We start from the raw sequence: 13,025 nt of genomic DNA, 5'->3' as shown, positions 1-13,025 counted from the left end.
TGGAAACACTGTTTACCTTCCCACTGGAGCGGTACCTATTTATCTACTTGCACTTTGACGTGCTTTCGAACTGCTAGGTTGGCAGGAGCAGGGACCGAGCAACGGGAGCTCACCCCATTGCGGGGATTCGAACCGCCGACCTTCTGATCAGCAAGCCCTAGGCTCTGGTTTAACCCACAGCGCCACAGTTGACAATAGGCCAACCCAATTAGCTGGGCCAAATCTGTACAGATTCAAAGTCCAGTGCTTCTCTTTAGCACTGTCACATTTTAGACAATGCAATGGCAGTTTGGAGACTTCCTTTGTCTATTCCAACTTTGGGCATCAATTATATCCCTGTTTTCCTCACTTTTATTCAGGCAGTGCATGGCCTGCTTAAGCCTCTCCCTCCCCCCCTCCTCCCCCCTCCTCCGCCTCTCCTGTTTTAAGATTAGCAGCCTGCCATGAGATTGCCACTAATCTGGCTGATGCCTTTTGGAATGTCAAATGAGAGGTGGCAGTACAGCTTCCACTAGAGTCAGAGAGAGACTTCACAGCCTCTAGCGCTGTCTGTATTTTACACAGACAACTAGCATCTATGGAAAACAGGCTTTTGACAGTCAAAAAACCTGAAACCTGCATAGCGAAGCTTGGAAGAGATAGCAGTAACTATGATACTGAGAACAGGGAAATCAGAGCACAAAACTTGACCCAGATTGTCTCATAGAGATCAGTTAATCCCTACTGTATTTCTTCATGGCACACAGAAAGGAGACTAGCAGCATCACGAAAACATTTCGAGATTAAAGTTAGTACTTACCTGTACATGATGATGAAACTGAGTTGTCCATGCCTGGCTTGGTGACGGCCAACACTCTTGAGTTCACGATGGACACAAACATGGAAGCTTGTTAGGTCTCAGGTACTTAACAATTTTACATTTCAAACTGGTCAAAGCCGCTCAGGATCTGGTTCAGTTTTCCCAGAGTGGAGCAGTGTTACACAGGCAGTGGCTGTCACCAAAAACCCTCTGCTGTGTTCTTCCCATGCACCACTACATAATTTTGTGTCATGGGCATATTTTTTCGGAGGTTCTGTGCCACCCCCAATCTCTGCTGAGCAGCAGCAAGATTTCTGGGGGTTCCAGACACTCACCCAGAGTTGTGCTTCCTTTGGGAAAATTGAGGCACAGTGGAGGCTAGTGTCGTTAAGAAATAGGTTTTATTTTACACCTAAAGTCTTCAATGGAGACAGTGCAGAACATTATACCTTAGCAAGCTCAGGTCCAAAGCCGCAGTCGTGGCTCTCTTGCTGCAGCCTCCTCCACTTAGAGCCAAGATAGTTCTGCCTACTTCCTCCTTTTTGTTCCCAGAACACCTTGAAGCTTTCAAAAGGGACACATTTTCCTATGACATCATGTCCCCCTCAATTGCCTTGACAACCTTCCAAATCTTAATTCTTTGTCCACACCTTGGAGGGGGCGGGAAGGAATGATAGCTTTTTTTGTATTGCCAATGGCCTTCAATGTCCCAGTACCTTGGTTCCCCATTGTTTCTCAACAGCGCTGCACTCAAGCTAGCCCAGCCAGGCTGGTTTGCGTAAGCTAACCTAGGAATTTCTTCTCTGGCACAGTTCTGCAATTTGTATTTTTCCATCATATCCCAAATATTATCTAAATGCTGCCATTTATTAATTTCATCAACAAATTCTGGCACCCCAGATGACAGGGATGTGGGTGGCGCTGTGGTCTAAACCACTGAGCCTCTTGGGCTTGCCCATCAGAAGGTCGGCGGTTCAAATCCCCATGAAGAGGTGAGCTCCCGTTGCTCTGTCCCAGTTCCTACCAACCTAGCAGTTCAAAAGCATGCCAATGCAAGTAGATAAATAGGTACTGCTGTGGTGGGAAGGTAAATGGCGTTTCTGTGTCCTCTGGTTTCCGTCACGGTGTCCCATTGCGCCAGAAGCGGTTTAGTTATGTTGGCCACATGACCCGGAAAGCTGTCTGCGGACAAACGCCGGCTCCCTCAGCCTGAAAGCGAGATGAGCACTGCAACCCCATAGTCGCCTTTGACTGGACTTAATCTTCCAGGGGTCCTTTACCTTTGCCTACCCCAGATGATCTATGAAAATATCATTGGGACTCTCCCCAATCCTGCCCTGATATAACTGGCATGTTGGTGTTTTAGGAAATACACACGATCCTGCTGTAGTTAGGTTGTGCTGACTGGAGATCAGTATCACCCTCAAGGGGCACATGGGGCAGATTCCCACTTCAAGGTAATTGCTGAATGCAATTCTGAATGCACAAGATATGCAACAGAACCCGTGTGGTGGTTAGAGTGCTAGAGTAGGTAATCTGGGAGACCAGGGATCAAATTCCCACTCAGCCATAAATCTCACTGGGTCACAGTCTCTCAACCTAATCTTCCTAGCAGAATCATAATTCTGAAGAAACTAGGGGGGGGGGATATTAATACTCCATTATTCTAAGATTAAGATACCTGTCCTTTACAACAACCACAACTTTTCCATCATACATCTAGAGACCCAAAGGATGTCTACCTGTGCTAGCCCCATGCCAGCCCGTTAGCAGGGGCCACCTCAAGCAGAAGTCACCCGCATATCTGTACAAATAGGGCACTGAAAAAGCGCTTTTGATCCCTTCCTTATTCCTTTGTTCATGCATTTTCTCTGCACCACCACCCCGACTTCAGATTCCTTCAGGGAAGGAGAATACACAAGACAAACACCATTATGGGATGGTTAATCAGAATCCAGGCTCTGACATGACACTGACATACACCTGGGATCACCTGTAAAGTACATCCTACCTACAACTGCACATCATATTCATAGAATCATAGAGTTGGAAGGCACCCTGAGGATCATCTAGTCCAATCCCCTGCAATGCAGGAATATGCAGCCGTCCCAAATGGGGATCAAACCTGCAACCTTGGCATGATCAGCAGCACGCTCTAACCAACTGCACTATCCAGGCAGACAACTGGGCATCTGTTCTCCGTACCAAGCTTAGGCACGTGCCAACGTGGTTCCTTTCGTCTGCCTCCTCGTCATTTTTTAACTGCACAGCCAGATTTTCAAAGATCTCCTTACAAAGATCTTGTGATGCTGCACAATTTTAATATTAAAAAAGTTTAATATCAAATTAAATGGTTTATTTGGTGTTGATATAATAGGGTTTCATAACCGGCAACTAGACCCCTCCCCTCCCTGCTCCCCTGCTCACAACTTGCAGTCTTTATTTACAACTAAATGGCAATGCTGTTTTTCCTTTGAGTGATGTGGTACTGCTGAAGCCGCCTTGCCAGCTCTTCCACCTTCTCGATGCTCGAAATGGAGGTCTCACTGCTGCTACTGGTGGCAGCCGTCTTAACAAGTTGAGGGGCGCTCTGCTGGCGCAAGGGATCAACGGCGCTCCGGAGGGCCTTAGTTATCCTAAACTCAGAAGCATTTGAAGGCAGCCACGGCTTTCTACCTCGTGAAGAATGAGGACGTGGTAAGCCACGATAAGTGGGTGCTGGCAGGAAAAAAAAGGGTGGAAGAAAAGGCGAAGATCGGTGAGATTAAACAAAACAATTCCCCTCCCCCCCCCAGGCCTGTTAGAGGAGATGTAAGAGCAACAGAACTCATTACACGCTGCACAGGAAAACATAAAAAGCACCTGGACTGTACAGCAGTGAATAGATATGAGGGAAGGAGACAACATAAATGGCTGCAAAGCTGCCTGACGTGCCGTAAGAGACTGATGGAGTATGGAGCTTCGCCATGCATGCAAAGGTGTGCATTGTGGAGCTTCATTCTCATTTGTAGTTATGTGAATGGTTGCAATGTGAATTTTAAAAATGACTCATGTAAACACCATTGGTTTAAATAGGGGCTATTTTTTATGTTTTGCTTTATTGCTGGTGATGAGTTCTGTTGCTCTCATTTTTCCGCCCAATGTATTTGCTTGTTTATTTTAATAAAATAAAAATGGCTCTCTGTTCAGAAAGTTGCATTTTCGTCAAAATATATTTTTCTGTTGGAAAAGCTTGTGAAGAAAATGTGAGCGGCATTTAAAACGGTCAGCTTCCCCCCCCCAAAAAAAAATACAGCTTCTCCGAATTGAAGTGGGTCAACATCTGGAGGTCACGACATTTGCTGCCTTAATTCAACCATTTTCATTTCATCGCAAGAGATTTTCCTCTGCAACCACCTTATGGAAATAACCATGTTTCTGCAGAAGGCAGGATCTTTCCCCTGTGGTCAGAGGGCAACATGAGTTTGGCAAACCAGACTTTGAAAAATGGATCTTATGTGTGTTTTTAAAAGGAAAACTGGAGCAAAGGTATCTGGAATCTGAAAAAAATGAAATCCATAAAAACAGCTGCACATAAAATCTGTTAGAAAGTAACCATGCCAATGGCTGCACAAGGAAATCATGTTTTATTAAAGTCACGTTTTAAGATTTACACCATACACCATACACTAATGAAGGTAACAGTGATTTATGCTAACAAGGATTTAATTATGGAAGAAACAAGGTGGGCAATACAATATTAGGAGACAATTCTAACAATAACCGTGCTAGACATTATTTCCTAGACAGGAGATGAGTACTTATTCAAATAAATGGAAGCTGCACACATTTAATCAAGATAAGAGTCCATTTCGTCTGCGGACTTAGGATTTAAAATTCTATTTCATTCAACACTCTCACAGAAAATTCAAAACTAACAGCCAGTGCTTATCTTTAAGAAATCCACTGTCACCATTCAGCATGGAAACTCTGGTTTGCTCATAAAGAAATGAAGACTGTGCAGGCACTGTCAATTATTTGCTGATCATCATACATAATGCTAAACCAAATTATGGCTTAGTGTGTGGGTTCTGAGAGAGGAGGCTGAGGCTACTTTGCTTCTTATTCAGTCCTGTTGCTGTCCTGTGGATTCAGACGACATGCTACCACGACTTGGTTCACAGCAGAAGGAAATCAGCTGCACTCTCCAGGATCCTGCATGTTTGTGCTAAGCCATAGTTTGGCTTAGCATTATGTGCAACCTGAGCCACTGCATGAATGTGGAAGATCAGCCCCAGATAATACGAAGGCATAGTCGCTTTATCATCCAGCAATGCAGATTATTTAACACATCGATCAAACAAAACCAGGAGACGTCATGTGTCAACTTTTCTTTCTCTTGTTTCATTTCCAAAGTATTGAGGGAGTTGAAAAGGGTCTGCTAACATAGGACGCATTCTGAGAGAACCTAATATAAGACAATGTTTCCCAAATTTGGGTCTCCACCTGTTTTTTTGGGGCTACAACTCCCATCATCCCTAGTTAGCAGGATCAGGAATGATGGGAATTGTAGTCCAAAAATAGCTGGAGACAAGTTTGGGAAACAATGTATAAGGGCTTACATTGCAAGCCTACAGATGTCTACTCAAAAGTAAGCCCCACTAGTTTCATATGACTTACTCCCCGGTAAGCATGTGTGGGATTGGAGCCTTCATATCTAAATGGTACTATATTGACAGTAAACCATGATTTGCAAGAGATATTCAACATACAATATATACTGTACTGAATTTGCTCTTAGTCATATGGGTCAGTACATTCACATTGATATCTGAAGCACATTCTCACAAAGGGGACAGAAATGCACATTCCAGGTCCATCCCTTGATGACTAGCTTGTGTAAAAGAGCCAACAGAGTTCAAACATCTGACCAAACTCTCATTCTTCATCGCATCATTGCTTCAGACTTTTCAAACATTAGATAATTTATTGGGCTTGTTCCCATGCTCAGTTGCAAGCCGCACAGTGGGACACTGGGTTGCATCCCATGAAATTCTACTCAAGAGTAGACCCACTGAAATTCGTGGACTTAAATTAGTTGTAACGAAATAAAAATAAAATAGACAAATTCCTTCCAATAGCACCGTAGAGACCAACTAGGTTTGTCATTGGTGTGAGCTTTTTATGAGCATGCACACACTCCAGGTATTTTTCTTTTGTTTCGATGGCAGACCAACACGGCTACCTACCTGTAACTTAAATTAGTTGTGTCTATCAATGTGAATGAGTCTCCTCTGAGAAGCAGTAGCACTAGATGCAACCCACTGGGCCATTAGTGTGCAGGTATGAATCAGACGTAGGGGGTTAAGTCTATAGTAACACCATATTACAGCAATGTAATAAAGCACAAAGGAGGATAGGGATACAAATGCCTATCTTCTGAGACAGGAACCTTCCCAGACTTGGGGAGTTGTGCAACATTAGTATTGCTTTTTACTGAGTTAAAAAAAAAGTTTTAAAGGCAATTCATTGAGAACGACAAATTGCTAGAACAGGTTAAAAGGACGTTATAAAAAAATTTACATACAAAACTGGAGAAATATTAATTTGGATTACTAGAAGGACATTAGAAGAGTCATGCTGCACTGCCTGAGTGACTAAAAGTTAAAGGTTAGGCTTGGGAGGAAAATATGGGTGAAGTTACATCCTGCAGACTGGTAAAAACTATTCTGGAGTGCATAATTGTCAGGGAGGCGGACGTTTCTCTTTTTTAGTCTCTTTTCTTCAGCTAGATAGATAGATAGATAGATAGACAGATGTAGATAGATAGATAGATAGATAGATAGATAGATAGATAGATAGATAGATAGATAGATAGATAGATGATAGATAGATATGGAGAATAAATAACTGAAAAAATCCTTTTTCACATATACAGTATATCTATAATGTGATGAGTTTTTCAGTTATTTCTTCTCCGTTCTTTTTTTCTACAATTGTGTTTGTTAAGGATAATGAGTACTTCAATTTTATATTTTCTTTTTCATCACCATTATTATTATTATTAGATATGTTGCTTTTTATTTGCTTGTTATAAATGTGTTAGGATTTTTGTGCACAGTATGTTAAAAACCTTCAATAAAAATGTTTTTTGTTCTTAATGTGGCTCAACAGAACAAAATGGTGGCAGTTTTCCTGGAGATCAAGGAAATAATAATAATAATAATAATAATAATAATAATAATAATAATAATAATTTATTTATACCCCGCCCATCTGGCTGGGTTTCCCCAGCCACTCTGGGCGGCTTCCAACAGAAATATTAGAATACACTAATTTCTTAAAGATTAAAAGCTTCCCTAAACAGGGCTGCCTTCAGATGTCCTCTAAAAGTCTGGTACTGTAGTTGTTTTTCTCTTTCACCTCTGGTGGGAGGGCGTTCCACAGGGCGGGTGCCACTACCGAGAAGGCCCTCTGCCTGGTTCCCTGTAACTTGGCTTCTCACAGCGAGGGAACCGCCAGAAGGCCCTCGGTACTGGACCTCAGTGTCCGGGCAGAGCGATGGAGGTGGAGACGCTCCTTCAGGTATAGTAGTCACTTGGGTATTTGCCAAGGAATGGCAAAAAAAAAAACCCAAACTCCAAAGCACTGTATCCCTGGAGAAAGTATCATTCCTACAATATGCTGGAAGATCAGGGACAAGTGTCTGTATTTTCTCTCTTGTTAGGCTAACTGAGAAGATCAAGATTAGGAACGTGATACAGAAAGCAATGATTAAAAGCAACCCTTGAATCCTAATCAAGGATTCTAATCCTAATCCTAATCAAAGTTACAGTAAATATGGAGTAAATAGACCTAATGCAAGCTTTCCATTTTGGACATATCTGACTTTACAACATCACTGGACTCCTGCTCTAGTTGACTTGTTGTACCTGTGCATCCATCTTTGAAATGAGAGGGTGGCGACAAACTACTTTCTCTTATTTTCACCGTCTTTCTGGGGGCAGCCAGCTGCTCATCAGAGGGCCATGCTTTGCAGAGATCCTTCCTGCTCTTTGCTCTTCCTTTTCTGGTGTTCTTCTTCTTCCATTCACCTCCGGCAGAGATGCATTTGGTCTCTGCCTCTTCAACCGCTCTATGGAAATGCTTCACAACTTTTATGTTTGGTCTAGATTAATTCAAAGCAGCAGATTAGCTAAATGCAGGCAGACAGGATTTCAGCAACCGGTGTGTTGTTGTTTTCCTCCAACGTGATAGGACAAGCAGAAACTTGTGAAAGTTCCCAGGCGTTATCTGATTGCAATTACACCCCGAACCCATTTCCCATTCTTCACATACTCAGTTTGTGCAAACTCTCTATGGTCTGGTAACCTCTAGATTAGATTACTGCAGTGCGTTTTATGTGGAGCTGTGCCTGAAGATGGTTCATAAACTTCAGCTGGTGCCGAATTCAGTGGCCAGGTGGCTCACTGGGGCAAGATAGCTTGAGCATATAACACCAACCCAGCCCCAACTACACTGGCTGTCAGTTAGTTTCCAGGCCCAATTCAAAGCACTGGTTTTGACCTATGAAACCTTAAATGGCACAGGACCGCAACAGCTCGAAGAATACCTCTCCCCATATGAACGAACCCGGATCCCGCAATCATCATCTGAGGCCCTTCTTTGTGTTCTCCCTCCACAAGAAGTCCAGAGGGTGTCAACATGAGAAAGGGCCTTTTCTGCAGTGGCTCCCCGTTTGTGGAATGCTCTCCCCAGGGAGGCTCACCTGGCCCCTTCATTACTTATCTTTAGGCGGCAGGCAAAAACTTGCCTCTTCACCCAGGCCTTTGGCTAATTACACAATCTATGGCCTTTTAGCTGTACTGTATCTGTTTGTTATTATGGTATGCATTTTTGTGTCTTTATACTGTAAACTGCCCCGTGACCCTTGGATGAAGAGAGGTAAATGTAATAAATAATTCTATACCACTTATACTTTTTACATCTCCATTCACACATCAACACACACACCAGTTCTTGTTACAGTGGTATAACAATAACCCCTTCCTACCAACACCACACACAGCCCCCTGTCTGTCTCTAGGTCATTTAATATCTCTGGGGTCTTTTTGTTGGGACTGCTGTTCTTGCTTTGTAAAATCAACATTATTGCTGTCATCATTCCAGGATTTGTATCGGTAGCATTGCTTGATATTTATCTCATCTCACACACACGTCTACATCTATACATATTTATGAAATGAAGAAAAAATGGGATTCAAGTATACTCACACAAGATAATCCATCATTCGGGTCATATTTATGTAGCAGCAGGAGCAGGAATACCTTCTATGGCTGATTTTAATAAGCCCATTTCGTACACAGAATGCCTGCAGCAACAAAATCGCCACATCTTTAAACTCAGTGGCTTTTATCTTGTCAAACCAACCATTCAAATGAAGAAACTTGTACAGTGGTGCCTCGCAAGACAAAAGTAATTCGTTCCGCGAGTAGCTTCGTCTAGCGAAATTTTTTGTCTTGTGAAGCGCGATTTGCCGCGGCAAAAAAACCCCCCAAAACCGCCAAAAACCTTCGTCTTGCGAAGCGCCGAAAACATCGCAAGGCGCTTTCGTCTTGCGAGTTTTTCGTTGCGCGAGGCATTTGTCTTGCGAGGTACCACTGTATACGGAAGTAAAAGGAGGCAAGTTTCTAAAATGCAATGGTTTATTTATTTCTTAAAAATGAAACTAATTAGGCACAATGGATAAAAGGATAACTTACCAGAATAATTTGAAACACAGCAGAAGATATGGAAAAACAGTTATTGGTGTCAAGGGAAGAGTTAATTAATAGGGTTGTTTTTTTAAGGATGGAGTTTCAGAGCAGTGAAAACAACATTAAAATAAAGTAGAACTGAATGAAGAGAGTCATTTAGTAATCAGATATGTTTCTTATGTTAATTGCTCATTTTTCCTGTCAGCTAGAGTCGACAGGAAGAAAACGTGCAAGCCAACCTCTATGGTTCCACCAAAGGAAAAGATGCTATTAGTGTCAAGAATAAAAAGCACAGCAGTTTTCAAGGTGTGCCTGCCTGCCTGCTGTCTTACCTTTTTGTTGTTGTATTTCAAAACAGTGTAGACTTTATCATCTAAATCAGATTTTAGTGGCGTTGCTATGACAGTACCAGGTACGTAATACTCATCTCCCAATTGTTTTCTAACTCTTACAAATACATGGTCTCCAACCTGCAGAAACAGAAGAAGAGTTGGGTTGAGTACATCAGCTTTAAAATTTAATGGTCCCAAAGGTCCTATCTTCTTAACAGAGACAAGAATGTAATTACAGTGGTACCTCGGTTTTTGAACATAATCCATTCCAGAAGAACATTTGACTTCCGAAATGTTCAAAAACCAAGGCACAAAGGGCGGTCTGCAAATTTAACTGAGAAAATTGAGAAACACTCAGAGGAAGCCGTTCGACTTCCGAGGCACATTTGAAAATGGAAGCATTTACTTCTGGGTTTTCGGCGCTCGAAAACTGAAATGTTCGACTTCCAAGACGTTTGAAAGCCAAGGTACCACTATACTGTACAGTTATACCTTGGATCTCAAACGCCCTGGAACTCAAACATTTTGGTTTCCAAACACCGCAAACCTGGAAGTGATTGTTCCAGTTTGCGAACGTTCTTTCAGAACCCGAATGTCCAACGGGGCTTCCGCGGCTTCTGATTGGCTGCAGGAGCTTCGCGATTTGATTTTTGAACGTTTTGGAAGTCGAACAGACTTCCAGAATGGATTCCGTTCAACTTCCGAGGTACAACTATATACTTTGTGAGCTTACAGTTTCCACTAAAAAACCCCACAAAAATCCTCGACCAATGCTTTCTTCTGCAGCTAAAGTTCTCTTCCCCTAAGCATCCAGGTGGCTTAAACCCAAACTTTACTAACCTGAGAATCGGGAGTGAAATATTATGGCCGTAGCAAAGGAGTAGGGCAGAGCGAATTGTTGGTAACTTAGAAATGTCCTTTAAAATGTGTCAGCATGCATTCATCATGTGCGACAAGTTCTGATACCACCACATAGCTGGCATTTACATTTAAAAACAAACAGCTGAATGAAATGTGCTCTCACTATTCTCATGTACCATACTGTTTGGGTCGCCAAGACATTTTTGCTGCCTGAGTGGCAAAACAGAAAATGGAGCTCTCCCACACTGCCACCACTTCTTCCACCACCGCTGCCTCCCGCCACCACCACTGCCTCATTCACTGCTGTCGTCTGAGGCCACTGGAGGCAGTTCAGGGAAGCCCCGGCACACTGAGGGCAGTGGGGGCAAGAAAAAAGGAGGCCTGAGAGAAGCAGCTGCCAGCAGCAGCAGTTCTGCTCTTTTTACACAGTGGCTGCAGGCAACAAGTGCAGGAGGTGGCAAGCTGTTCAGAGGCCTGGATCTGCCGCCCTTCACAGCTGTCCCCAGTCTGCCTGCCACCTGAGGTGACTGCCTCACGAAGCCTAACAGGTGGGCCAGCCCTAGCAACATGTCCTTCCATCTATGACTGTGTCCCTTCTTTATAGAAATACAGTCGTACCTTGGAAGTCAAACGGAATCCATTCCGGAAGTCAGTTCGACTTCCAAAACGTTCGGGAACCAAAGTGCGGCTTCCGAAACCAATCGGAAGCCCCGCCGGACGTTCGGCTTCCAAAAAATAGTTTGCAAACTGGAACAGTCACTTCCGGGTTTGCGGGGCTTGGGAGCCAAAACGTTCCAGAGCTAAGCCGTTGGAAAACCAAGGAATGACTGTGGTTATGAAAGAGCATTATAGAATAAGTAATAAGTAACTCTGACTCCACTGAGCAACGGCACCCTGCTTTTATATACAGAGAATCAAGGGGAAATGCTTCCTCTTGGTGGGGAGATGGCAGGATTCCTGCATATGCCCAGACACCTATACCTCTTTTTCTTTTAAGTTTTCCTGTAAGTGTTTCAGAAATTTTATTCACCAGAGTTGCACATTATGGCTGGCCACCAGATAGGATCATCACCATTCACGTGCATCCTTAGGTAAGAAAGCCCAATATCAACCTGACAGGTAAGTTGGCCTGCTTTGGTCCCATTTGCACCCAATAAAAAAAGTCCTTGCAACCTGGGGGCGCTAAAAAGAAAGGGGCGCATTCCTTTAAGAAAGCACTATGTAGAGGAGAACATACATGAACTTCAGAAATGGTAAATTGCCTACCTGCAAGGATGGACAAGGCATTGCACCCCCCACAGATATAATGAACTTCAAGGGGACAATCTCCGTGTGCCCATAAATGAAATCAACAAGTGCGTAATAAGGAGTGATGGTTCGTATTACCGTCCCTAGAGAGAAAGCAATCCACAATTCAGATTACATGCTGTGCTTTGCAGCGTGCGAAATAAATGGAAACAGCTTTTTTTAAAAAAAAAAAAACTAGTTTTCAAAGCTCAGTGCAGAACATATGCACTGACTACCGATGGGGCAGCTCAACTGCTGGCAGCGCCATTTACAGATCACGACTAATGGAAGCGGGAAAGATCCCTTCCTTGGGGCTGTGGAAACTACTGCAAAACTGACGTTAGCCAAAGCAGACAGTCCTCGGTGACATGGACCAATGGATAACAAAATCTATGTGTTCCTAATTCTGGCCCCACCACTGGTGGCAACCTGAGGGGTGTTCAGAGCCAGTGTGGTGTAGTGGTTAAGAGCGGTAGACTCCTAATCTGGGGAACGGGGTTCGCGTCTCCGCTCCTCCACATGCAGCTGCTGGGTGACCTTGGGCTAGTCACACTTCTCTGAAGTCTCTCAGCCCCACTCACCTCACAGAGTGTTTGTTGTGGGGGAGGAAGGGAAAGGAGAATGTTAGCCGCTTTGAGACTCCTTAGGGTAGTGATAAAGTGGGATATCAAATCCAACTCTTCTTCTTTCACATGTTAAAAGGCAGCATGAGGAGGGGGCACAGAGGGTAGCTGTGCCGCCCTTTCAATGGCAACAGCCACAATGGCAAATATACTTCTATACTTAGTATACTCTCAATGCAATTGCTGAAAATCACAAGTGGGGAGAGCGTGGTTGGGCTCAGGCCCTCCATCGGCATCTGGTTGGCCACTGTGAGAACAGAACGCTGGACTAGATGGGACATTATTCACATCCATTAGAATGTTCTTACATTCAGGACTCGGCTACATTAGTAAAGAAACAGCGATTTGAATGCGCTATAAAACATGCAATACCAGATGGCGCCAGAG

At 43.6% G+C, this 13,025-nt stretch overlaps 1 protein-coding gene across 1 annotated transcript in view; it reads right to left on the bottom strand.

The window, feature by feature from the left end:
• Positions 1-1,944: 1,944 nt before the first annotated feature.
• VWA3B (von Willebrand factor A domain containing 3B) overlaps positions 1,945-13,025 on the bottom strand; it is a 78,565-nt gene continuing 67,484 nt past the window's right edge. Inside the window, 5 exon segments of the mRNA XM_060273478.1 lie at positions 1,945-3,517; positions 7,711-7,946; positions 9,053-9,150; positions 9,868-10,005; positions 11,995-12,143. Of these exon segments, the coding sequence (XP_060129461.1) occupies positions 3,249-3,517; positions 7,711-7,946; positions 9,053-9,150; positions 9,868-10,005; positions 11,995-12,143 (890 nt within the window). The 3' untranslated portion in view covers positions 1,945-3,248.

Source organism: Zootoca vivipara, chromosome 4, assembly GCF_963506605.1.
Source record: "Zootoca vivipara chromosome 4, rZooViv1.1, whole genome shotgun sequence".
In the NCBI taxonomy this organism is placed as follows: domain Eukaryota; kingdom Metazoa; phylum Chordata; class Lepidosauria; order Squamata; family Lacertidae; genus Zootoca; species Zootoca vivipara.
Note: the sequence above shows the minus strand (reverse complement) of the source record. Positions and strands in the feature narration are given on the sequence as shown.